Source organism: Drosophila serrata, unplaced genomic scaffold (genome assembly GCF_035046125.1).
Source record: "Drosophila serrata isolate PLE 108 unplaced genomic scaffold, ASM3504612v1 contig_184, whole genome shotgun sequence".
NCBI lineage: Eukaryota > Metazoa > Arthropoda > Insecta > Diptera > Drosophilidae > Drosophila > Drosophila serrata.
In genome coordinates, this window is record NW_028257082.1 from 8,092,620 (window position 1) to 8,119,813 (window position 27,194).

General features: G+C 43.0%; 2 protein-coding genes across 17 annotated transcripts; both read left to right on the forward strand.

Moving 5' to 3' along the window:
- Positions 1–2: 2 nt before the first annotated feature.
- Sply (Sphingosine-1-phosphate lyase) lies at positions 3–3,551 on the forward strand. Of its 4 annotated transcripts, none has more exons than XM_020947257.2 (6): positions 3–146; positions 409–572; positions 1,590–2,251; positions 2,310–2,758; positions 2,820–2,966; positions 3,030–3,551. In XM_020947257.2, exons 2-6 carry the CDS (start codon positions 419–421, stop codon positions 3,253–3,255), a joined length of 1,638 nt encoding a protein of 545 aa, XP_020802916.2. In that variant the 5' UTR covers positions 3–146; positions 409–418; the 3' UTR covers positions 3,256–3,551. The 4 variants fall into 4 exon arrangements, with proteins under 4 accessions (XP_020802916.2, XP_086684946.1, XP_086684948.1 ...); XM_086828820.1 differs by having other exon boundaries at positions 38–164; XM_086828822.1 differs by having other exon boundaries at positions 93–146; positions 1,312–2,251.
- A 1,336-nt stretch (positions 3,552–4,887) lies between these two features.
- Positions 4,888–27,041, forward strand: LOC110182198 (uncharacterized). 13 transcript variants are annotated; one of them, XM_086828809.1, is made up of 8 exons: positions 14,804–17,784; positions 20,414–20,799; positions 20,901–21,238; positions 21,358–21,486; positions 21,694–22,112; positions 22,728–23,415; positions 25,122–25,877; positions 25,943–27,041. In XM_086828809.1, the coding sequence occupies exons 1-8, from the start codon at positions 17,121–17,123 to the stop codon at positions 26,493–26,495; spliced, it is 3,933 nt and encodes a 1,310-aa protein (XP_086684935.1). In that variant the 5' UTR covers positions 14,804–17,120; the 3' UTR covers positions 26,496–27,041. The 13 variants fall into 13 exon arrangements, with proteins under 13 accessions (XP_086684937.1, XP_086684939.1, XP_086684938.1 ...); XM_086828810.1 differs by having other exon boundaries at positions 25,946–27,041; XM_020950215.2 differs by having other exon boundaries at positions 14,804–17,571; positions 23,508–25,877.
- The last annotated feature ends 153 nt before the right edge of the window (positions 27,042–27,194 follow it).

Consider the following 27,194-nt stretch of genomic DNA (forward strand, 5'->3'; position numbering starts at 1 on the left):
ACAGCTGACAATCGATAGGAATCAGCTGATCATCGATAGAAGAAACAGTTCAGTGCTAAGCCGCTATGCACATTTAAACAATTAAAAGTTTTCCCTGTTTATTCAAAGCTTTTACGCCTCTACAGCTGGAGTCTACAGGTTTACAGGTGAGTAACCAGTGCCAGGTGCGTCAATAACCCCTGCCTTTGTTTGTGTATCAGCTGAGCGCTGCTGCAAACAGCTTCGGCGCCCATGTACTTGGTTTAATAAACGTATTTATGTGACCACTACTACAAGGGCAGAACTTTATCAGCCGCCAAAGCCATTTGTATTTGTCGCCCCACATTTTACGCCCCACGGATCAGTTAACGATTCGGAGCGCGTTAGTGCGGAACCCACGAGCACTCTCTAATTCTATCTCCATTCCAGCTGACCCAAGATGCGACCATTTTCCGGCAGCGATTGCTTAAAGCCCGTCACCGAGGGCATCAATCGCGCCTTCGGTGCCAAGGAGCCATGGCAAGTGGCCACCATTACGGCCACCACAGTGCTTGGCGGCGTCTGGCTCTGGACGGTGATTTGCCAGGATGAAAGTGAGTGCAGGTTGTGGGGAATACTACTAAAGTGCCAAGTCACCCGGGAATCAGTCGATTCCTTTCATTCCAATTCAAGGCAGGGCTTGTCATAAATCTAAATCCATCAAACTATCTTATCTGTGACCTGGCAGGCGCGTTCCTTCAACACCATGTGTAATAAATACAGTCGAGCGTCTTTAAATGTGACTTAATTATTATGATACCACTTGAAAATTTCCATAAAAGAAAAGATATGACTAAAAAGTAAAGTGCTTGCTAAAAATGGTTTAAAAAGATTTTAGAGAGAAACTACTGTTCCTCTAACAAAATTATAAGCTTTCCTGTATGTACTTTGCGCCTTATATAAGCCCGATCAATCAAGTGGCATGCAGCCATAGTGTGCCCTCCACGAACTCTTTTTAAATTTAATCTCTGTCTAAAGATTACGATAGATTAGAGCCGAAATATTTACTCAACAAGCTTGTTTTAGGTAGCAACTCAAAATCGATGTTATATGCAAAGTTCAACAGATTAAAAACCAAGGGTTTCGATAAGATAGGGATATCCCCTACTTCCGAAAAGCTAATAATAGGACTTACGACTGTTAAGATAGCATAAATACCTTTTAGAAGGCTTAGTTCGAAACAACACAAAAGAAATTCGGTTGCCTTCGCTCTTGAAATTGTGACTAATGCCCCAAATTAATAACGTTTTACTCATTTATATATGGTATTTTCACTTTCGATTTTTCAACAAGAGTTTACTAAAAGGTGGCCAAAGCAAAAACACGCCATGCACCATAAAAACCGAATGATATGTCCAATATATCATGTATCAGGCGACCTATTATCTCTATAATTATTATTCTTTGTGTCGGCGTTTGTTCACCCCAAGATAAGTCTTAATTTTGAAGTTTTATATGGGCCTTAATAATAAAATATGTCTAAAAGAAAAAAAATGTTCCTTTAAACAAAGAGTACCTCACGTAAAACATATAGAAATGAAATCTTATCCCTAGTTTCCCCACTATTCCAGGTCTCTACATCCGTGGCAAGCGCCAGTTCTTCAAGTTCGCCAAGAAGATTCCAGCCGTGCGTCGGCAAGTCGAAGTGGAGTTGACCAAGGCCAAGAACGACTTCGAGGCGGAAATCAAGAAGAGCAACGGTCACCTGTCTTACAATGAAACTCTACCCGAGAAGGGTCTAAGCAAGGAGGAGATCCTTCGTCTGGTGGACGAGCATCTAAAGACCGGTCACTACAACTGGCGGGATGGCCGTGTATCCGGAGCTGTGTATGGCTACAAGCCTGAGCTGGTGGAACTGGTCACCGAGGTGTACGGCAAGGCTTCCTACACGAATCCCCTGCACGCAGATCTCTTCCCGGGCGTCTGTAAAATGGAGGCAGAGGTGGTGCGCATGGCATGCAACCTCTTCCACGGTAGTTCCGCTAGCTGCGGCACCATGACCACTGGTGGCACCGAATCCATCGTGATGGCCATGAAGGCGTACAGGGATTATGCTCGTGAGCACAAGGGCATCACCAGGCCCAACATTGTGGTGCCGAAGACGGTGCACGCTGCCTTCGACAAGGGCGGCCAGTACTTCAATATCCATGTGCGCTCCGTGGACGTTGATCCAGAGACTTACGAAGTGGACATTAAGAAGTTTAAGCGGGCCATCAACAGGAATACCATTCTGGTGAGGATTTCTTTCACTGTCTTCATAGTTTTCGTTACTAATTTGTATATTTCCGCAGCTGGTTGGCTCCGCACCCAACTTCCCCTACGGCACCATCGATGATATCGAGGCCATTGCCGCTTTGGGTGTGAAGTATGATATTCCCGTTCACGTTGATGCCTGCCTGGGCAGCTTTGTGGTCGCTCTAGTCCGCAATGCTGGCTACAAGCTGCGTCCCTTTGACTTTGCTGTCAAGGGAGTGACTAGTATCTCTGCGGATACCCACAAGTACGGATTTGCACCGAAGGGATCCTCTGTGGTACTCTATTCGGATAAGAAGTATAAGGATCATCAGTTCACTGTGACCACCGACTGGCCCGGCGGCGTGTACGGCTCTCCCACTGTGAATGGGTCCCGTGCCGGTGGCATCATCGCCGCCTGCTGGGCCACAATGATGAGCTTCGGCTATGACGGTTATCTAGAGGCCACCAAGCGCATTGTGGACACTGCTCGTTACATCGAAAGGGGGTAAGTTTAGTCAAAAACTTTAAGCATATAAGTTGAAATGAACTCTTATAATAACTTGCAGAGTCCGGGACATCGACGGAATCTTTATCTTCGGCAAACCTGCCACATCGGTGATTGCTCTGGGCTCCAATGTGTTTGATATTTTCCGACTTTCCGACTCGCTGTGCAAGCTGGGCTGGAACCTCAACGCCCTGCAGTTCCCCTCTGGGTAAGATGACTCACTTAAAAGTAACCGGAACACCTTTTTTAATCTTGAATATACCAATTACAGCATCCACATTTGCGTGACGGACATGCACACGCAGCCCGGTGTGGCGGATAAGTTCATTGCCGATGTCCGCAGTTGCACGGCTGAGATCATGAAGGATCCCGGCCAGCCTGTGGTCGGAAAGATGGCCCTGTACGGCATGGCCCAGAGCATACCCGATCGTTCGGTGATCGGGGAAGTGACTCGCCTGTTCCTGCACTCCATGTACTATACGCCCAGCCAGAAATAGATTCCTTCCGGGCTGACTCCACCTATAACTCAACTACACCCACCCTCCCCCCACGGAGCTGAATGCATTTTCTGTGTCGTATTTAATACCAACCTCAAGCAATTTATTCTAGCCTGCAATTAGTGCTGTAATCGAGGGTACAAAAGTCGTTCTACGGATCTTTATATTCATCATCCCAACTGTCAACATTCGTCGCTCTAAGTGCTATGTTATCGAAAAGTGTTTATCTGTGTAACAACTTGCTAGTGAACTAATAAAATAATGTTAATCAAGTTTTGAATGCTCAAGGAAAGGAATTCAGTTAAGTGTTTTGTATTAAGAGTGACACCGAAATCGATTTGGATTAGATGCTCTACATTTTACTAATTAATTTTGTTATATATTTATATTTTATATTTTTCTGAATAACTTATATTTATCTGAATAACTTCGAACTATGTTCAAATTGGGATGATTGGATGCCGTCTTTAATTACCAAACTGCTCCTATAAAAGAACCTCAACTTACACTGCACTTTAATTTATATTTTGTTTACACGGAACCCGCGCAACTATTAACAATAATTGCTGCCGCTGCGTGGGTCTCTTTGCAATCCGGTCTGATCTAATCTGGTTTGGTATTTCTCTTCTAACAATGTGCCACGCGTCGGCGTTATAATTAGTTGATCTTCGATGCACACCTGACACTCCCATTTCCTCTCGACTGCTCTTGTTATTTATGTAAGTCCCTCGCTGGCTTGCTCAAATTATTTCTAATAAATTTCAGTAGCGGAAGCATTTATTATTAAACGGCAGACTTTCTTCGGGGCACGCGTTGCCTGTCGTCATTTGACAAAGACTGAACAATATTTCAAAGATGCTTTAAAATAGCCCAAAGAGAGCGAGCAACAAGTGTCGGACACAAAGGTGACAATCAATTGGTGGCATCCATTTCGGGCCACGACAAAGATGAAACCTGTCACATTAACAGGGCGCCCACGCTCCCTGGACTTCCTTCCCCTTCCTGCCTGCATTGTTTTGGGTTTATTTTATTTTCGTTGTTTTTGTATACCTCTAACATGTCAAAAAATTCGGCTCAAACCGGGTTGCCAAAAAAATGTATAAAATAAATACATTTTGCAATGGCCCGCTACACTGCAAAAATTAGACTTTTGTTTACCTATCCTTCCTTCTTGCTAATTTGAAAAGCTAAACTCCATTCTGGTATATCCAATAAGAATATTCCAATGCAGTATTATTTTAAATATCAATACAACAATATAACAAGAATGTTTAAGAAAGCTAACTTTCGGAAGCCAGTTGACACAGGAAGTCCAACTTGAAATAGATCATAACTAAGCCAAAATGCATTACATTTAATTCGGAAAGCATCCCTGTGCTAGTTTTTATAAAATTTAAATAAAAATTTAAACAAAAATTCGTCTTTTGGTGCTAATCAAGAATATACATATATGATTTATAGGGTCAATGACTCCTTTACATCGTTACATCCTTCTGAATACCCTGCGCCCTGCAGGGTAAGAAGCTTTTTAAACGACAAAACAAAAATTAAATAAATTATATAAATATATCACATTTTCTTCTGTGTAACGCTAACGGCGCAGTCGCCACCGACGCACCGCTGAGCGAAGGCGGGAGCAGCACCGCGACGACTGTGGAGCGGCGTCCCAAGTCGGCGGCTCATTCGCTACGCGCTCGCCGAACCGCCGAGACGTTGAATCGCCGCTGCTGCCGCCTTGTTGTCGCGGGTGTGAGAAGTTACCATAAAAATAAAACAAAACTCAAAATATATATAAAAATATTGGGAAGAAAACCTGATTTCTTTCTACAACAACAACAACAAAAGTTGCATAAATAACAGAATTTAACATGCACCTTTTTCTGCGGTGATAAAAGGTTAATCCACCATTTCCGTTCTCCCCCCGTGAATACCTGTGCTTTTGTGATTATGATATGATATGAATGATATGATGAAGTGCAGTAATCCATCGACAGTTTGTGGCTGTAGTAGCAATTCCCATTGAGTGCACACCTTGCGGAATTTCAATTACTTAGCCGCCACTCGATCCGAAAGGAGCGCACTTCAAGGTAATTTTATAAAACAGCAAACAAAATACAGGTGAAAACAGTAACTCGATTCTCGGGCAAATGGAATTTGTTGCTTTAAAAGCGATAAGTTAAATTGGCATATTAATAGCCAATTATTAAGTCACCACTCAGCGACAACATCATCATCATCATCATCATCATCATCATCACGAACTGTTCATTAGCAGGTCTCTCTCAGTCATGTCGATAAGGTAAACACCAGCGAGGAGCTCAGAATTCATACCTGGAAGAGTAAATAACTAAAAACCCTAGTTATAAGAAAGTAAACAGAACTGGGAAAGTAAACAGAAAAGTGACTTTTGAACTAGAGATCGTAGTGTTTGTAAACTATATCACCCCAGAGTGGGGTGAGGTCTAATAATCTTTGTAATTATTATTAATAATTATAATTCCCTGGCAGCACATTAAATGTGATATATAGCTTATTGATTTTCTAATTAGGCACCCCACCTTAATATTCTAATTCAAGGCTTCTTAATTAATCCATTCTATTGTCATAATTCTTTCCAACTCATTATATATTCAAGTTTTATCTAACTCCTGCTCTAGACAGACTTATTTTAGTTTTATATAAAGCTATAAAGTTGAGTAAATACTATTGAAATCAAGTTATCAAACGAATGCGCCAAATATATATAGAAGAATAAATATTTACTTAGCAGTCGTATTGGTATCCCCACTGACCAGGCCATATATCCAAGGCTCATATTATGTTTACATCTTGATATTCCGCTAGCCCAAGATAAGGTTCGAGCGTTTCTTTTTCGATTTTTTTGTTTTTTTGCCTACTATTATGTTTTTTATCTAACAGATAAGATATCACTGTGCGCATATTTATCTCTGGGTCTTGCTCCACTTTTTTTTTCGCCCACAGTTATTTTTGATTTGGCTTGATTTTTGTTGAAAGAGTTCCTTCCTTTTGTCTGGTCAAAAGTTGGCATGCAAGGTGGAGCAGCACACCCAGCTTGGATCCCAATCCATGGGCCAATTGTGTGCACTTTTTGCCATGGCAACCTGCCCTGCTAGCCGGTCACAACAAGTCCACCACTCCGTCCGGAGAGTTTGTTTCCAAACAACAACAAGAATAGTGTGCTTAGCCCAGGCAACCCCCTGTCCATAGGGACAGAGCCCGGCGAGTGGCCAGCTGGGTGCGGCTTTAATGTCTGGCGTCATGTTACCATTTATAGCCCATGTTTCCCTAGAACTTTCGCTGCTCCTTTCTGTGTTTAATCGATAAACCCCAAAACGAGGGTTATTTCCCTGGTATTTCCCATTTTCATGGCTGGCCTCTGCCCCCTCTGCTTTTCCCTCTTTGTGTGCCATTTGTGTGCTAATTGCAGATCGAGGCTAAGTAACTGATTTTTCCAGTGGGAGTGGGTTTGGATACCACACGGGAGGCTTCACTGTGGGGGCGGTGGCTCTGGCAAATGTTTACTGTTTGGTTTGAGTTCGTTAAGTTGACTGTTAATTATCGTTTTTGGAATTTCGCGACGCAGTTTGGCAACGAAAATGAGCATGGAGTATGGAATACTCGCCCAAGATCAACAAGAAACAAGTCATAAATTTGAAAGTAATGAGGTGTTAGTTGAAGCTAATCACAAATTTACTTTAATTAAAGAGGAAATCCCTTATCAAACATAAAGAATAGTCCGTGGAAATGAATAAAAAATCAATATAAATTGCTTCTCCTTTTGAGTTGCAGTTTTTCCCTCATAATTAACTAATCAATTTTCCCTTCACTTGCCGTTCTCCGTTTAATTTATATTTCGGAAAAAAAAGCTTAAAAACAAAACGCAAACTTACGAGTCGTATTTCACAGTTGGTAAGCTATTTGCCATGCATATTTGCAACGCTCCAAAAAGCCCAATAAACGGCAATCACAGGAGGCAGCTGGAAAATGCTTTCGCATTTGCTTTTTCAGCTATGGCAAAAGATTTGCATAAACAGCACATACTCGTAGAGATTCAAAGCTGATGTGTAAGTGCCCAGCAATTAACATCAAACTCGAGTGCTTTACAGGCGAGTTTATTATTGACAAAGTCCCTCGTTCGTTCTCGAATCTAATTTGAAATTGAGATCCAAACACGCCTCTCTCTAGAGAAATAAGCGTCTCGTTTTGTTTCGAGATTCTGGGTAACCTTCGAGTGGAGTGACGACTCGACTGTTGACGACTGCTTCTAAACAGACTCACCAACCAAGCTCGAGATGATTGCCAAATGACATCAGCACCGAGTGGGGCTAACAGAGCACAAAAACTTGACTACGACTCTGGCTCTGGCTTTCTTCTCTGACCCCAGCGAAAGCTTAAAAATTGGCAAGGTTTATGCATTAATTATGGCCCACCGATGATCATCTGCGGTTAATCGATTTCTGGTAATTTGAGTGGAACTTGTTCGCTAATTGTGCGGTTTCGGTTTCGGAGGTGTCTCACCTTTTTCCCCCCCATTAGGTTACACTCGGATAACTCAACTTGTTAGCTTGTGCTGCTGACAAATTGCCCGACAATGCAGCTGCAGAGAAAAACAGCATTAATTGATTCCACTGAAAGGCAAATGCTCATGTCGATCGATTAGCTCAATTATCCATTGATATTTCTAATGCCAATGCTATGCAAATAGAGGTGTAATAGGAAAACCACATAAAGTATTGGTATATCTTTATTTACTCTAGTCAGTGGATTGGTTATAAGTTAAGAGAACTGAGAACTGACAGACGATATTGAATTGAGTTTTTAAAAGAATCGACAAGAATTCTATAATATATAAACTGGAATCATAGTGTAAGCCTCTGTTTACCCATAAAATAAGAGCATTATCTCTTGTGCAATTGCCCTTTTCAAACAAGTACTGATAAAAAAAAACGAGAAACCAACTGAAACGTAAACGAAACACATGTTCGATAAGACCAAACCCAGAGCTCGAGCTCTGTGTAAACTGACACCTTTCTGGCAGCCAGTTGGGGGGAACTACACATGACCTTCAACTGCAACCAGATAATCCCTCTTATTCTGGGCCATCGTATCCGTTACTGTGCCAAATCGAAAGTGATGCGGAGTACATACTCACAGTATGTGCGTCGTCTGTCACAGACGTTTCTGAAGGTGAGCTTGTCCAAATGGAACGACAGAGCAATGAATGCTGCTGCACTTGTTGTGTACACCCGAGACGGGGCGACTTTTAGGCTTGGAGGCGGCTCGCGACAGCTGTCAATGCTTTGGACAAATTCCAAGCTGGTAACCCGAGACACAGCTTTTGTTTACATTTTACCCAGCAGCTGGTTCAATGCTCTCGTTCTACTTAGTTTAGGCAAAAGTCTGTCACACATGTGTGCTATATTATCTTCAGGTTATAGTTCAAGAAACTCCCAATCAGTTTGTCAACATTTTAAGCCAAAATATGCAAGCTTTAAGCTTGAATCTTAAGCGTGGGAGCTGCATATTAAGATTTATATGAAGTAAGATCAAGATAAAGTTCGTCAACGTCGTGGAATGACTCGAGTGGGTGGCGAAAAATGATGATGAAGACGGCGACGACGATGATGGCGATGATGATGCTACGAGAAAATAACGCTGAGATATTAATAAATAAATAAATTACCTTTATATGGAAACCAGTTTGAAAGAAGAGCCTGTGGTTTTTCGGAACTTATAGTATAATGCCTCCCCAAAACCGCTCTCATCATATGCGCCAGCACGGAACCCCAATAACAAAAATCCCAACAACCATTACTCACTTGATTTTCCGGAGCGGAGATTCAGAGCACGTACCTCAAGCTTCAGCTGCCCTATCCCAATATGGTTGATATGACTGTTCCACAAGTCACTTCATATGCATAACAGAATATCGAATCTGAGAGGGAGCGGCGAGCCTTTCAACTCGAATTATGCACAATAATCTTACATAAATTTTCAGAGGTCTTATCTATGCGTAGAGCCTGTCGAAAACTGGTAAATTGGTTTGGGTTCCAGTGCGGGAGGAGCGGAGCGGAGAGGCATAAATTAACTCAGAGTGCACATGTAAAAATCGAAACGAGTTTATCGCTTCAAGTGAACCCAACAATTACCATAATACATTCATCGACAAACTTGTTCTATTTAACATTGTGGTGTCACTAAAGATTTATAGATTCCTAACATAGATATTGACAAGCAAACGTCTCAAGATTAGCTTATCTCTCTATAGAGACATCTTCAGAGACCCCAGAACATTGTTCTGTTGGTCAAGTGTGGGCTGGAAATATATCGTATTATAATGACTATTAGATTGTTAATGAGTTGGCTATTATAATGGTCTTGGCCTTGGCTAGTTCTAATGTGTATACAGTTTCCAACTCATTGATTGTGGCCAGTCTATAATGTAGGGTCATTACGAGCACCGAATAAAGTACTATATAATTTGATTTGCTGACTCTCCCTCTCGGTCTCTCACACACATAATTGTTGTGCGAATAAAAAGTTTGCTCTCTCAAAGATTTTTATGTGGAGGCTATGATTCGCACACACAAAAGATCTTCAATTGCTTTTAATGTTCACTTTCATTTTGCAATTAAGAGAGGCTGCGAAAATTGTACGGTTCTCGCGGTTTCAGTCGCGTTTGAGCTGTCCCACAGCTCGCCGGGAGACATCGAAACGAAAGTTAACTTTTTTCTTTTATGTGGCAACGGTAATTAATTGGCTTATTAGGAAATCCATTTCAATAGCCCTTACTCTCACCTGTTTTTCTGGAACCCCCTTTGATTTTGTTTATGCGATTGCGTGAGCCAAGCCCCAAGCGAATTGGCAATCTAAGTTTAGACGATTTCATCATATTCTCTGCTTTGCGTATTCGTCAGATACACGCTCTCCTGCAGTCGTTGGCTTTTTTGCAAATTAGCTAATATGCGCTTAGCCTGAATTGTGAATGTTTGTTTGCTATTTGGACATGTCATTTGTTTGTGCGCCACAAGAGGCTACTTGTAGAAGAAGTGCTAGTATATACATGTGTTTCAGGTTACAAATAAGCTCATCCACACTGGCTCTAAATTCACATCTCACGCTCTGACCTTTTTGCAGATACAGATACAAAAAAACGACAACGAACTAGGGATAGGAGGCGGTGCAAGGGAAGTGGAAACACCAATTGCAACTCTCGGATATCCAACAGCACAATTGCAGACCCAAAATTATATGCCAGCTACACATATTTCCATAAGCTTTTGGCTGAAAACCTGCGAGCCAACAAAGCGAATTTCAAATGTGAACCAATCATAAGAAACACCAACAAAAAACCAAAACCGAAAATAGCGTGCATGTAAAAAAAAAAATATATTGTGAAAACAACAAAAGAAACATTAGGCAAAATTATTTCCAAAGCCTTTTTCTATTATTTTTTGAAAGTGCAGTGAAAACGAAATATGATTAATTAGCAATGCGGCAAAATCGTTAATGAATATTAAGTAAAGCAAACACACCAACAAACAAACAAAAAACCGGAGAAAAGTGAGGAAAAAACTTGCATGTGAAGCAAAAAAATAAGTTTGGCGCGATTTTAAACGCCGGCGACTAAAGACGCGCTCGCGTTTCTTACATTACGGAAGACGTCCGACCGACCGATAGTCAAAATTAAAGGCAAGTTCGTTGCATAAATTTCGCCAGTGACTGTTGCTGTCCATGTGAAGTTAATATGGCTACTTCGGAGCAGAGCCGTAGGCCACTGGAGCCGATCTTCATAGCCACACCGCCGCACACTCCGATGCTGCATCACAATTCAATAACGCGCACCACAACACCTCGTGAGATGCCCACAATGTATCACTTTGATTTTGGTAAGTCATCAAGTTAAGGCAAGAAAAATTCATTTTATAGACAGAAAATTATTAAAAGTGTATTTTATCATTTTACATTTCCTTAAGCCACTTGTAACTATTAACAAACTATCCAAGAAAGCTTTGAATTGCATTTTAGGTATACTATCGTTGAGTGTTCCTTGAGACTTTTCCAAGTTTCGTTTAATAGAGGCTGCAGAATGTATCTTTAACTTATTTTGTTTTGAGTTTTTTAATATACTCCTAACTATCTTTTAGTATACAGCTAGTATACATCTACTTTTACTTACCTTATATTAAGCCATTACTAACGATCTTTTAGTAAAGTCATCGGCATGCTTTTGCTTTGTTTTAGTCATATTTTAATCAAGACTTTTTAGTCTAATGTAGTATATAGTCTATACTATAGACTTCAACATGCTATCATTTGATCTCTAATCTAAAGTATCAATTAAACCTATATCCATTGCATCAACAAACTTTAGTTTTTCTATCAATTAAACTTTAACCTAAAGCCCATTAAATGTGCTTAAAACTGTAAACAAAACCCACAGTTAAGTGCTTATCGTTCAATCTTTAGTTTTGAGCGGGGAAAAAATGCATACAAAGTGCGGCTAATTGGAAATACTCAAATATTCAAGCTGACTTCCGCGCAGGCGCACAAAATCTCTCTCCTAACAAAAAATAAATAAAAACACTTGGCATGCAGCCCCAGGCACAGAAACTCCAGCTGTGTTGGAGGAAGTGTTTAGGAAACCACTTAAAGCCAATAAACCACCACAACTTGAGGAGCAGCGAGGGGAATTTGAATTTATAATGAATTCAATAAGCCATGAAGTCACTTTATGACCAAGTAAACACGATATTGATGGTGTATTGAGTTGAGAATAAAAATACCAGAAAATATGTAAGGGAATTAAGCACCGGATATAGAAAATGTCAATAAAGAATACTTTAAATTGTTTAGAAAACCTAAAATATACATTTCAAATACATTTTAAAACTTCATAGAATCGTAAAACATTTTATGGCCATTTTAAAATGAACGGATATGACAGACACTTTAAAGTTCCAATAAAAACTAAAAACTAAACAAGTTACGGGTTCTGCTCAATAAAAGAAGAAAACAATACCAAGCTTGTATATATCAAAACCCCAGCTTTCTATCAGTCAAAGATGACATCAGTCATTATTGCAAATAATATATATAGAATGTATTGCAAAAAATCGTAAAAAAAAAAACAGAAGCAAAACGCACAAAAAGCTTTCAAGCAAATCAAATACTGAAAACGTGGAAGGCATTTCAACAACTAAAATTCACAAAAAATACAAATAATACAAAAACGAAGCCAAGCAACTGACATATCTATGTCAATTTCCATTTTCAGTAAACGGCAAAAGAACCCAAAAAACGACTGAAAATACACAAGTTTTAATTAAATTAAAGACAAGCCCAAAACGAGTAATGTTTCTTTATTTCTGCGCAGCAATCGAGAATAATTCAATTAGAGATGTGACAGAAACAAAAGGCTTAAGTCGCGCTTATATCCCATATTTATAGGGGAGATAAATATGCCAACGGCTTGACAGAAATCGGGCGTCGCGGATTTCGATACCACTGCCCCTGCTTTTAGCCATGTCAGTCACGTCTGGCCGGCAGTTTTGCGTGCCAGTTTTAACAAGTCCCCCCACCCGACCCGATAATGCTAATAAATAAGTATAGAAAAACTATTCCATTGTCACCCGGCCAAGTGTGCATAGATATGGCTTAAACGATCGCCATGTGGCGGCTTTTGACCCACTTCCCTCGGCCCACTCGAAGCTGACTTCCCTCTCGCGGCTAATCCGTTGGATTTCCTTGACATTGAACCACATTTAGTGCCGACGCTTGTTTACAAGTTTTTATACTACAGCAATAAACATAGAATGAATTCCAACAAACTCAAAAATCCCAACCAGTTTTTGGCTTTGACAAACCCGTTTTCAATATATTTTGCAAGTCAGAGGGAGACTCTGTCTCTTTGTGTTAGGGATGAGTTCTCTCCGATCGACAAATTTGTCATTGATGAATTGCAGTTTCGCAATTAAATGTCCAATTGAAATCAAGATTTATGGTCGAACATTATTTGCTAAATAACAAGCTTTGAAAATAAACAAAAAGCTGAAAAAATGCCGCCAAATGCGGAAAGCTACCCACAAAAAGCTTTGCCAATAAGCAGCTACCAATGTTGCCGTGCTGAAATCGACCTACTACTTTTTTGTTTTTTTAATTTTATGAGTAATAGTACTATTAAATTATAAGTAAATTATATATTTAATGCTTTTTTAAATTATTACGTGTTTTCAAATGCCAAGTACGGCTATTCAGCAATTTATTTCAAATCTAAACTCATTAAAATCAAATCAAAAACTTTGTTTATCTGTAGCATAAAGCTGTGAAGAGTGTAATTATAAATCTACTGTTAAAATACATTCCGACAATTAACATTAAAGCAAATTAATTCAAATAAAATAACACCTTAAACATTTAATGGTTTAATCTCCTCACAAATTGAATCGCTAATCGTTTGGCTTCGCCCATCGATCGATCGATTTGTGCTCCAAATCCAATTGAAAATTACCTACCTCAATTAACGGCCTAATTCTACTCACACTCCCTTAAAAGAGAAACAAAAAAAAACAACACACATAATAAAAAATGCAAAACAAAAGATTGAAACAAACACTGAAAATCGTATTGGATTTTTTCACACTTTCTAAAAAGCAATCAGCACACAAATCAACTTCAATTTGTTGCAACAACATCGAACTCATTCAGTTACAAACAGAACCGAAGACAGAAACACACAAAAAAATGCCGAGAAAAATACAAAAAAAAGAAACTCAAAATGAAAACTGAAAGAAAATTGTGCAATCTGCAAAATGCGTTCGATGGAAGCAAACAAAACAAAAAACAAAAAACATCCATCGAAATTTGTTTTGTCGGGAGCGCCAATGAACTGAAATGGTTTCATTAGATAGATGATCGGGGGACAGGGAAGGAGGAAGTCGAGCGAAGGAAATAGAACTTAATTAGTGGAAAATACGACGGCCTTATGTTGTTGTTGATACACCAAGTGTGTGTGAGTGTGTGTGCTTTAGAGGGCAAGGGAAGTTGGCTCTAAATGAGAGGGGCCAGGTGTGAAGGTACTTCTCCTAAAGGGGCCACTGAAATGTCGCCAAGAGTGCACTAGCATAATATTTATAGATCTAATAGATCTTCTAGATATCAGAGAGGGGACTTGGGAGCTGAAGGGAGTTGATAGCATGTATATCAAATATAATTCTACATTTAAATTCGAGAATTTCCAACAGAATATCATATAACAATGATTTTCCCTACTCCTTTCAAGCTCAATTTGATTTTCACTACCTTTCAGCAATAAACTTTATCCTCATTATCCCCACTTTCTTACAGTGCAAAGGAAACATTAATTTTTTAGTTCTATTTTATGAATATATAGTTTTTCGGTCGTGTCGCCGCCTTGCCCCCAAAATGCCATCTACACATCATCTAGAACTTAGGCTATTAATACGCACGCGCCCCTTTTATATGTATGTAACCACTTCCTGAGGGCAGGCACCGTGAAAATCGGAAAAGTGAAAATCGCCAGAGCGAGATATATGCAGCAGATCTACAATATCATCCATATGCAACTGCAACAGATTTTTCTATTTTTGTTTGGCGCTCTCAAAGCGTGACAATTATAAGAGATTATCCAAGACTCAAAGTCGCGACGCGTGGGCGACCACAAACGATGCCGCCTGCACCCCCAAAAAAGAAACACCGCCACCCACTCCCACATCTCCGCCTCTTCCTCCTCACCCTTGAGGAAGGAAGCGTTGTTGGTTCGATAAATAAGATATAAATATCAAAACTAGGGAATGGGCAGGCAGGCAGCGACGTTGACTCAAGTTCATGACTCTCTACTTTGCTTTTGGCACGTGCAAATATCAAAGTTTTTGGCCTTATGGCAAGGAGACTTGCATAAGCAAAGTGCTCCACGGTTCCCTCTGACGTCACACATCTGACTTGGATCTCGGAACGGATGCTGCAATATATACCATGATTTACAGCGTCAACAAATGGGGATCGTTTGTGCCGGCCCGAGATGCTCAAAAGTGCATTCGCATTTCAATTAAAAACAGAAACGAAACGCGATGTGGAAGAGGAGACTGATGGCGACGACGACGATGACGACGAATAAGGCAAAGCTGACGTAGGCGAAAGACGAATATGGAATGCACTGCCATGGATAGATCACCTTAAGCAGGCTGTCATGGGGTTAAGCACAAAAACATAGTCTAGCATAAATTATTGAAATAGAAATAGAGATATTTAATAGATTAGATTAGCAATTAATTATTCAAAGTTTAAAACCCCATTTTGATATCATAGATTAAATGGTAACGATTATTTCGAATTTTAAAAATTACTTTTGACTTAATATCTTTATGAGAGACTTTGATATATATAGGTTCTAAAGCTTATACATACATAAAATAACTATAAAGAATTGATAATTTGATTTAAAAATATAGCTACATACAGGGATAACAAAACACGTCTTGGAATCTTTAAATCTTCTTGAGTTCTTTTCCCACTTTCTTGGTCGTATACCCAACTTTTTCAAGCAAATCTTCCCTGTCTAATTTTCCAACTCAGTTACTTAGCTGTGATTCCCCGATTCATATTAAAACTCGAGCGATTGTGTCTCCAACTCAGCGGCCAGTTGTTTATTTATGTGAAGCGCCTGCAACACTCTGAATGTTGCTAAGGTCGCGCAAATGTTGCCGATCGGTACTGCTCCTGCTGCTGAACCAACTCCAACTGCGTCCACCTTTTTTGGCACACTTATGCAACAAGAGCGGGTAGTGAATGTTTTTTCATGCACCAAAAGTGGACATAATTGCACATGTGTGTGGGGGCTGCTGACTACACCCAGTCGTGGTCGTGGTCCCGATTCCCCATTAGCCAGGAAATGAGCGCTCTTTGAAGTCGCTGCTTAACTCATCTGATTGACTGACTGATGGCCCGCAACAAAGATTTCAACCGGCTGATGTTTCAATTTAGAAAAGGGGAATTCGGGAGTCGTCATTCTGCCAGAGGAGAGCGGTGAATGAATGATGTCTAAGCAGCCAAGGGTTCAGCAACATTTGACGTCGAAAGCAGTGGCAATGGCGACGGCAACGGCGGCGGCTTTAAATAAATCAGCCGTAAAGACAGGCAAAGAGAAAGCCACCAGCACACGGAAAGAAAAAGTATCTAAATGATTTTCTCATCGACATTCAAGTGAGAAAGATCTGTTAAAGATACTAATAAAAAGGCCTGAATATCCTTTGAAATACATATCCCAATCTATGTCTTTGATCAGATGTTTGTGTTTTAATAGCTAAAATTCAAACCCTTTTTCCCTGACTCTAAGAAACAACCCATAACAAATACAAATTAACATCTTTAAAATCCATATCTAGCTAATTAGTATTAAACCTCATTAAGAAATGCTTATACAAAACTCCGACACCCCGAAAACTATTTAAAATCGCTCACATTTTTTGTTCTGTGTGCCGACAACTAAAATCCGTTGAGAGCGAGGGAGTCGGAAAAGAATCGTGGCCTTTGTTGATGGCTATAGCAAGAGCAACAGCAACAGCAACACCCACACCCAGGCCAAAACTGGAGTGCAACTATTTTTAATTCCATGCAAAATGCGCACGGGCAGGCAACATGTTGCCGTTGCGGCTAGAGATAGAGCTTTGTCTCGAATGTTGCTAGCGACTGTTACTCAGTTGAGCACGAGAAGCCGGCGCGTGAAGTTCAACCGAAAGCGAGTTGGTGTGCGCGGTGTGTGCCTGAAATGCATTTAAAAATAAGTGAATAAGACCGAAAACGAAGCAGGGATAGAAGGCCTCAAGATGAGCAAGAAAATGTGGAATAAGATTTTCAAATCCAAATCGCAGAAGCCGCAGCAGCCTTTGGCGAAAATCAACAAGCGGCATAGCCGGGGCATCTACGAGGAGTACCAGCAATTAAACGATCTGCTGGCCGGTGAAAAACCGCAGCTAAGTTTCAACGATCAGGGCCAAAACGAAAAGGAAAATGAGCATGGAAATGGAAATGGCAATGGCTGTGGAAATGGGAATGGCAGCATTAACGTTTTTGAGCAGCAACCGCGGCAAAGTTCTTTCAACTCGCTGGAGTTTAGTGAGGCGCATCAGCAGCAGCAGCGGCAGCAGCAATATCAGCAATCTCCGCAGCAGCAACAGCAACACCAGCAACAGCTGTCCACATTTTCGCGCGTTCGCAACACATTTTCCCTCAAACGCGGCAACAACAACAAGAAACAGCTGCTTAATGCCAAGTCAAGTGAGTCGGCCACGCCCCCCGAAATGGGCGCAGCAACAGCAATAAATGCAGATGCAATTGTAACTGGTGCAGCAACAACGGCAGCAGCATTAACAAATCAATCAATGCAACGCGTCTTAATCGTTGTCAATAAGATCGATGTGGCCACTAACCATCAAACTAACCATTTGCATGCGAGTCCAACAGTAACAAGCACAACAGCAGATAAATCAAGTAATTTTCAAACGTAAATTAACAACTAATTGATCTATTAAGTGATCTACTTACCTGTATGGTGAAAGCCAACTCCTGCGTCTGTGTGTGTTCCCATTGTTTAATCTCTGCCTGCCTTCGGGATGACCTCTTTGCTGACTCCTTTCGCTTATCAGTCCCAGTTTGAAGCTATCAAATGATGTCACCTTCGGTTTGTATGAATAAAACTGAAATCGAGGAGCTTTGATTAATGGCGAGAAACGAAAATAACATACATTCTAATAGCTAAAACCAAATAAATATGTTGATTTTACAGAAAACTTCTCGAAAAAAAGTTAATTTGCTTATAAAATCAAACCAATACTTTTTGTGTTCTCTATAAATCATAATTATACACATTAAAGACAATTCGGTACATTCATATTCACATAATTTAGCAGTAATCGCATTGTTTTAGTTGATTACACAATGATTTTAAATCATAGATTCTATATAATGCAATATATCTTTTATTACTACTGCTAATTTCGAAATTTTCTTAGAACCTAGGACCCCATTGTTTATTTAGGTGATATTTTGCCCAAGTGTAAACAAGTTTGGTTGCCAAAGCTTTCCCAGTACGAGGTGACCAGTCCTGGGTTTTAATTTTAATGCCCGTTCCGCACTCAGGTGTCAAAGAGTTGAAAGTTCAGAGCGTTGCCGAGAACCTGAAACCCCGTCGTCTGGGAAATGGGGAAACTGTTTGTATTACACTTTTACCATATTGCATACATCGAAACACACACACACACACACATTTATGGGCCCACAGAAGACTTAAGTGGCTTATGGAGCTTGCCCAACAAAACACAACAGCTAGAAAGCAACAAAGACCACAAAACTAAAGACTAGACGCCACAAACTAACAAAATCCAAATACGGGTCCAGGGGCTGGGGCTGGTATTGTGCAAGCAGGAACATCATATTCATACTAGATTCAAAGTGGCATTCATCACCCGCCTGAATGGCTTTCAACTTTTGATCTAGTAAACTCTTGACCATCTCAAGATCCCTTTCCCAGCGAGGAGATCTGCTAACGATCCGATTGGACGTGGAGGCCCTGCTGTTGTTATTTTTAAAGATCTCTAGTAGCATTATGCACATACATACATCTATACCTACATAATGCATGTACAAACATCACATATTCAGAGCGTCATTAGCACAAGACAGATTACAGATACTGAAAAGATATGTGTGGATAGTTCAACTCACCCACTTCCCAGCGCGTTGTATGTAACATTCGTCTGAATAATATGCGTAACACGGGTTTGCATTGATTTAAATGGAAATGAGACAGCAGCGCCCTCAAGATGTTGCGGATTCTCTGCCTGTGCGTGTGGTTGATTGATGTAATCGCCATCCAGCTGCCAATTCGCGGGTGCCTGGCCCCGCATTATAATTGGATTTCCTTCGTCTCTGTGATTAGTGGCCCGCCTTCACTTCATTGATAATTCCTCCAGCTCTCCATATGCTGCCAATGTTCTGCTTCTAATTATTATGTCTCACTTTTGCAGAAGAGTTGAAGATTTTTCACATTTCGTTTCGGGATAATACACATTTTCGATAACGATAGGCAAAATCCGGCTTGAGCAGTATTGAATAACGAAAATGTGGCCAATAGGAGCCATGTTGTCGAGATCAGCTAAAATAAAATGTTGTGATTATTATTTAACCTTTTTTAATGTACTAATTAAAAAGGAAACCTTTCTAATTTACTTCTGATTAACTTAAGGTTGTCTTTTTTTAATTCTAAAAACATATTTAACCAATAAACTTGGTTACAAAATTCCCAAACACTGACAACGATTCCTTAAAAACGAACGTTGTCCAGCACTTAAGTGAATTCCTTCATCTGTCTTAACCTCAATTAAAATGTGAACAATAAGAAAATAGATCAATGAATCAAGTGCCAAGCCGTCCGTGGGAAGACACCGAGAACCACCTGCCAAATGATGGAGCCTCGACATTTGCTCTTCGAGAGGCAATCCCCGCCCACGGGCCAAATGCAGAGCACAAAATAATAAGCGTTTTTGGCGGGGACCAGCTGCCCGATTTGGATACAACAACATTTCATCAGACTCCGCGGCCGGCAGATAAATAACAATTTATAGGCTGATCGCCAAGAAGGTCCGTAATAATAGCAATAAATTACTTTGGGGCTGGGACCCGCTGCTCCATTGTCTCCGATTTTGGGGAATTTATTAGTGGAGGCAAACAATTTGTCGCCCGAAAAAAAAAGACAATCGACCATGAATCTGCCAGCAAATGCAGAGCACTTCATTTCACTTGGCCGCCAGCCATTTCCACTGGGAAAGTGACAGGGCTTTTCCTTGGAGCACGAACTTTCCCTCTAGAGTCTAGACTCCATGCCAAGGCAAGCCCTTTTGGATGTGACTCGGATTCGTTGTGCTCCCAGCTAGCTGGGTGATCTGTGAGCTGATTTTTAAACACTTTGTCGAACTAACCCAAAATAAAATGACTCCCAGTTTGCTGCTCCTGTCTGTTCTACTTTTTCACTAACATTCCACGACAAGCTCGTCGAAGGTCTTACTGAAACCCCAAAAACAGATATTAAAATCTCAATTTTTCCCCTATCCATCTCGCGCAGCGACCACCACCGCCACCACGGATTCCGCTGTGGAAGACTCTATGCAGGGTGCGGATGAGGATCCGTTGCCCTCGCCGCCGCCACCACTTACAACTGGATCGCCACTCCCGGAACATGCTCCACCCCAAAGCAGCGGCGACCTGACACCATGTCCCTGTTGCAGCCGAACTTTCAACCTGGATGCTCTACGCAAGCACATCGTCATCTGCGAGAAAACCTCCAAGAAGCGCAAGGTATTCGACTCGTCCCGCCAACGCCGCGATGGTACAGCGCTCTCCACCTATGTGTTGCCAAAGAACTTTGGCCTTCCCAATGCTGAACGCACAGTGGGAGTTCCAGTTTCGCCGGCTGCAGTGACCACACCGGTGGTTGCCACTCCAGCAGAGGTGAGTGTGTGTTTTAGGTTTGATTCGATTAAGCCATTGGAAAATGGTTATTTTGGAACAATATAACAGAATCTCTTCTAATCTCAACTTCCCCCTTGCAGGCCCAGAGCTTCCCACGTACCACGGCTCGCGCTTCGTTGCGCAAGGCGGCATCTACAGTCTCGAACTCATCGTCCACCGAGACGCCACCTGCAGCACCCGTTGCTCCGCCGCCGACATCGGTGCGTGAACGTTCCCAAGCCAAGCGCATCAAGGCTCCGGCCTGCGATCGGTGTCCTCATTGCGAGCGCACCTTTAATCCCAAGGCATTCGACCGTCACGTGGAGTGGTGCAAGGAGAAGGCCATCCAGGCAAACATGAAGTCAAGTAACAGCCAGGAGACGAGCAAGGCGAAGGAGCGTTTGGAGGCCAGGAAGCAGTACAAGCCTCCCAATCTGAAGTAAGCCTGGCCACAGTTGACACTTGTCAGATCGCACACATTCATATGTACACCTTTTTGTTTCTCTTTTTCGTGTTTTTATGTTTTGCTTGTAACCAATATTTTGCGATGTTTGCCAGAACTAAGAGATCCGTTGCCCGTGATAAGTACTCTGGAAACCATGAGGAACTGCTGGAAGCAGGAGACATGTCGGCGCCCAAGCCCAACATGATGTCGCTATCGATGACGTCGTCCGTGCACAGTGATAAGTGAGTATGGACGTAGAGATAGATCTATAGCAGATAGTTAGTTTTAACCTCCCCGATGCTCTTCTGGCGTTGCTTAGTCGTTGTCGTTGACTAATCCCCTGTTTGGAGTACTTGTAATCATTTGCTAGCCACCGTCGCGTAGATCCAAATACACACTGTAGTTAGTCCTCTAGCCAGCTATCTTCACTCATCCTCAATGCTCCTCAGCGTTAAAGTAATCAAAGCACGAACTTCACTTGCCCCGACCAAGGAGACCCGTGGGAGGGCAGGCACCAAGGTCACCCAGAACCAGGTTACTCTGGACATGTCCAACGATGAGGATGTGGCCTCTTCGCCGGCGTCCAGTGTGCGGACGTCTACTTCCAGCCGCCGGTTAAGCAAGCGCAAACAGTTGGTTGATACCTGCAGCGAAATCGATGACACCATGGACCGGATCAAACGTAATTCCCTCAAGCTGGCCACATTGGACTGCAATGACGCGCCAATGCTCCAGCCAAAGTCCAAGACCCGCCGGGCCGTTATAAAGAGGGGTGAAGTCGACGGAATCGACAAGGAGCTTAACCTATCAAGTCTTCCCCAAGTCACAATGACATTCGATGAGCTCAACGGCTTGATCAAGCGCAAAGGTATGGAACTGCATTTATGGGTGGGGATTGGGCCAGAGCACGTGCTTCCACTGACCGTGGCATCCAGTTTCCCAATTAACTAAAGATCTAAGAACCCGGAACCACTTCATGATCGTTAATTAGTGCGCGCCGCATCGAAGCGTATTCAAAAGATCAGCAGAGCATTAAGCTCAGCCAGTGCATCCATGTTGGGCTGGACTTTTAAAGATGTTTAGGAATTATAGAATAAATGTAGCCAAGGGTGACGAGGTGGACTAGCACAAGTGATAGGATGTTCTAGACAAAATATAGAAGCGAGGAGGCAAAGTAGAAATTCTTCTAAAAATAGTATTTATGAAATTAAGAATCTTTAAACTATTCTCTTAAGATATCTCAGATAGTTGAATCTGAAACAAAGCCAGGAGAATCAGATAAAAACAGAAGCAATATTTTCAAACAAATAATGACAATCAAGAACTATCCCTAAAGTTAGTTAGTTTAGTTTTCTTGAGGTCACATCTTCTAGACTTTATTTTACATGGTTCCCCAGGGTATTAGAGACCTTAATTAAAAACCCTTCCTAATTCACCATCACCGACCTCCCTCCAACCCGCATGCTGCGCTCTGCCTGCTCAGGAGGCACACCCATCTGCAATTTGGAATTGGATGAGCAGGAAATCACTACCAAAGAGCGCTCTACCACATCAGCTTCAATGGTGCGCCAGGCACGCAGGCGCATTAGCACCCGGGAGAGTCCGAACCTCGGACTGCAAAGTCTTGATTCCAGCTTGATGCCCTTGCAGCGCAGTTCCAATTATTCTGGATCCGATGACGACGACGTTGACTCTCCGCGGGCAGAGATCCAGATTAAGCTGGAGGCGACCACCATGCGCACCGTGTGCAGACCCCAAAAGAGATCGGGGCATGGTGTTCGTATGATAAACCACTCTGAGCCCAAGCGAGCTTTGGCCTTGCCCGGATTGAAGCAGAGTCTTGATGCTATTAACAAATCTATGGAGCACACAGTATTGCCAAGCTTGAAGATGGGAAATGATAGGTCAGAGTACGCCCAGGAGGCAGAAGACGTGGATAATTATAACAGTGACCTGGACTACGAAGAGGAAGGCCCCGCATCCAGTTTAAGTCGCAGTCGCGACCAAGAGGATAACCAAAGCGACGAGCACGAGGAGTACGTAGAGGAGGAGCAGGTGCTAAGATTGCCTCCTTTGGTGAAGCAGAACAGCAACATCAGTCGCCGTTTAATCGTAGAGCAGGATGAGAATGGCACCGTATATATCAAGTCGAGTCCCAAAGCCAAGCGCAGGTTTGTAACCACCTAAAGGTCTATTAATCCCAGTTAATCCTCCCCAGACTATGACGACAGCCAGACAGAGCACATATGGGTGGTTACCTAAGCTTTATTATATTCATTGCTATATTCTTTTTAAACAGCGGCCTCGGCGACAAGTACGATCCCTTTCTCTCGGCCAAGCGCCAGCTTGAAGAGCTCTGCTCGCCTAGCACGCCGCCGCCAGAGGAGGAGGTGACTACCATCAAATCCATCCTGACACCCACAGCGACAGCCACACCTAGTATCGCCATGTCCACATCGTTGACCTCGACGGGTAGCAGCAAGCCGGTACAGATTGCTTCGAAGACGTCGACGTCTACCTCGAATTTCCGACGCACTTCGTCCCTGCGCGGACCGCGGCGTAACGTTCCTCTTCTGAACAGTCGTCCGCTGTTCGCCACCAACTACCGCCCTACCATCCAGCGCGGTCTCTCGGATGAGGGTCCCATCTCCACGAATTTCTTAAAGCCAGAAGAGTACGACGAGATGCCTGTGAGAGCTGCCTGCGGCAATGATTTCCACAGTCCGCGTGTTGTCCGCCGCGACACGAGTGCCTCCAACCGCAAGCAACCACTTAAGTTGCCAGTTACTGGAACCAACGAAGGTAGTAGCGCAGCCTCTTCCGTTCAGCCCACTCGCACTGTGGCCAAAACGGACTCGTTGGCAGTGTTCCTGAAGTACGAACACGAGCTAGAGCAACTGAATGCCAAGGCAGCGGAGCTGGCCACCGCTAGCCAGTTGACCAGCAAGGAGCTGAAGGACAAGAGCAACACGCTGAGCAAACAGAACTCGGCCAAGAGCTTGGGCCAAAGTACTCCTACACAGTTGCCACCTTTGACCCCAACGGGAGCGGTGCCACCTTCGCCAACGTTGGCTAAAGAGAACCATTACCCTCCCGTAGCCACACCTCTGCGTTTGGAGCCGATATGCAACAAGCCATCTATGATGGTCAGTCAACAGCCCTCGCCGCTCACTCCCATCAAGCTGGAGAGCATCTTCGGCACCAGAAGGGAATTGGGATCGGGAATGGGATCAGTATCAGGAGCTGGCTCAGTGGCCGGGGACTACATAGATCCGAAGTTGATAAATGCCTGCGATAATCTTCATGTGAACAGCGGTATATCCTCGGATGCCAGCTCCACCCCGCAACAGCTATCGCAGAGCAGGAGCAGGAGCAGCTCCCAATCAACCATTACCCACGAACGAAGGCAATCTGGCGAGGCCAGAAACCTGTTAAAGCGGAAGATGCGACTCGGGCGCAACCAATTTCTGTATGATGCCTCGCCTGAGGATGCGGACGCCTCTTCGGGCTGCTCGGCAGACGACGAGGCCAATCGATCTTCGATGGAGTACGACGAGCAATGCTGGCAGCAGCAGCAGAAGCAACTGCTAGCTAATCCCCTGCCGCTGGTCATGCCCATGGTGCACAACGCCATGCCCACCTTCGACGACTTTGACTTCGAGGAGTTCCTCTCCTCATTCGAGAACGAGAATGACGACGAGCAGTTCCCGCTGTTCAAGGACTGTCGGGAGTTCCTTCTGAATCGCTCGACGAGCAGACACCGCTCGTTCCAGAAAGCAGCGACTTCGACGCCACAGACAGCCACACAACAGACCAACCCACAGCCACACAGCCAGCAGTCCAAGAGCAAAGATAATTACGCCCACGCCACCCACAGGTCCGATGTGAACATGACCAGCCAGAGCCAGCCGGAGGAGCGCCTGCAGCGCCAGCAATCGAATGCCTCTAGGACCAGCAGCAGCCACGAGGAGAAGCAGAGTCGCTTCCAAGAGATAGAGCGGCGGGCTGATGCCGAGGATCAGCAGAAGCGCGAAATCTTCATCAGCATTGAGACCGAGGCCAATGCGCAAGGACGTTCGCCCATTTCGCCAGAGTCACTGCGACACATGGTTGGCAATCCGCAGACGCCCATCGATGTGCTGCACATAGAGAACGGAAACGAGCCGGAGCACGCAAGGTTTAGCAAGATCAGCGATACGGAGGACGCAGGCCATGAGTCCGGGGATCGGGCTAGTCAGTTGGGCAGCAATGCTAACACCAACAGGCTGGCCCAATCCTTGAATGCATCCACACTGGCGCCCAACGTACAGCTGAACAATGCCAAGAATCTGATGCAGCAGATGCAAAGCGATTTCCGGCAGCTGGGCGAGGAGGCCAGCGCTTCTGTGCGTCGTCAGTTGATGTTAAATAGTGGGCGATCGGAGGAGCACCAGCAACAACAGTTTAGAGATCAGGAAGCTGGTCAGCACCAGCAGCAGCAGCAGCAGCATGTAAAGGCCAACTCTCCTTTAACACCATCGCCATCGGCGGATTCGGATGAGCTTAGCAGCCTGGATGGATATCCCATGTCATCGTCGCAGTCCTCCCGCCGCGGAGCCAGCTCTAAGCTGAGCTCGGATTCTGCATACGGCAGGTGAGCTATTGTTTCCTTGAAATGTGACTTCATAATTTTTCTTTTAATTTATTTATTAATTGCAGCAGCAATTCTCCGTACAGCTTGTCCCGTCAGCGCTCAAGTGAACTCCAACCTATTGGAGGCCCTTTGCACCGTTCCCAGGGACTCTTGCGTCCACATACGGCCAGCGCCAAGTTGCCCAGTACTACGTCGGATGCTTCCACGCAGGCACAAACCCAGTACGGTACACTCAAGGCACGTCAGCGCCTCTTTGGCAATGGCGGCTCAGCAGGTGGTGGCAGCAATGGCAATGGTGAAGGTGCCGAGTCCTACAGCAGTGGGTCGGAGGAGAATTCACAGCAGCCCATACAGCAGCAGCAGCAGCAGCAACAGCAGGCGAGCAACTACAACTATCAGCAGCAGCAGTATCAGCCATCCCAGCCAACTTACACCGTAAACAACAACATACCGATGACACCAACAATTTCTCAACACTCTCTGCTGAGTAACACGTCCAACAACTCCATGTCTTCGAGTATGAAAATGTCGAAATTCTGTCACGAGTGTGGCGCCAAGTTCATCATTGAGCACGCCAAGTTCTGCATGGATTGCGGAGTGCGGCGGATGGTACTCTAAAGAGATAGTCTAACCCCCACGTAGCTCAGTAGCTGGCAACACTAAAAAACGAAGGCACACAGAACACCAAGTCTCCGCAGATGAGGCCTGCCTTGCAGGAGGCGGAGCTCTTGATATATACCAAATGTAGTTGTTTACGGAGGAGACCTTAACACCCAAACAGCTTATATAAAGAATAATAATATATATTTTAATACAAACCAAAATCGAGCGAGACACGAGGGTTTATTTTTTAAATCGAACAAAAACTTTAATCAACTAAACTTGAAATTATATTTCACATATAGAATTGGCGAAGCAAACAAAACAATGAATCAATTTTAAACACTTTAACAAAGTTGTTGAATAATAACAAAGACTGAACGAATTTCATCGAGAAAGCGTTGAAAAAAAATGGAATACGTTACGTAATCATCGTGCAGAAACGAAACTATTTTTAAACACATTTTTCAAAAACCTAACGCAGCAACTCCATTGTATTTGTATTTTGTAATCGTTTTACTAATTATACAGACACTGCTTAAATATATATATACGAATATAAAACTTTGGTTTAAAACGTCCAAGTTGGCTCCCTAACCCTTTCATATGATGGGATCATTATTTTAGTCCATTTCTTATATCGAATATCTTTCTCTTTCTCTTTCGTTCACAGCTCGATAATGTGGAATATTTCATCAAACATATTTGTAAATGATA

What these genes read in the sequence shown, in the direction of transcription:
- Sply (XM_020947257.2), top strand. Translation starts at nt 419, where the DNA reads ATGCGACCATTTTCCGGCAGCGATTGCTTAAAGCCCGTCACCGAGGGC. An exon ending in GGTGATTTGCCAGGATGAAA is followed by an intron (nt 573 to 1,589) that starts GTGAGTGCAGGT and finishes CCACTATTCCAG; the next exon opens with GTCTCTACATCCGTGGCAAG. An exon ending in GCCCTGCAGTTCCCCTCTGG is followed by an intron (nt 2,967 to 3,029) that starts GTAAGATGACTC and finishes TACCAATTACAG; the next exon opens with CATCCACATTTGCGTGACGG.
- LOC110182198 (XM_020950215.2), top strand. Translation starts at nt 17,121, where the DNA reads ATGAGCAAGAAAATGTGGAATAAGATTTTCAAATCCAAATCGCAGAAG. An exon ending in TCGTCCGTGCACAGTGATAA is followed by an intron (nt 21,487 to 21,693) that starts GTGAGTATGGAC and finishes AATGCTCCTCAG; the next exon opens with CGTTAAAGTAATCAAAGCAC. An exon ending in TCGGATTCTGCATACGGCAG is followed by an intron (nt 25,878 to 25,942) that starts GTGAGCTATTGT and finishes TATTAATTGCAG; the next exon opens with CAGCAATTCTCCGTACAGCT.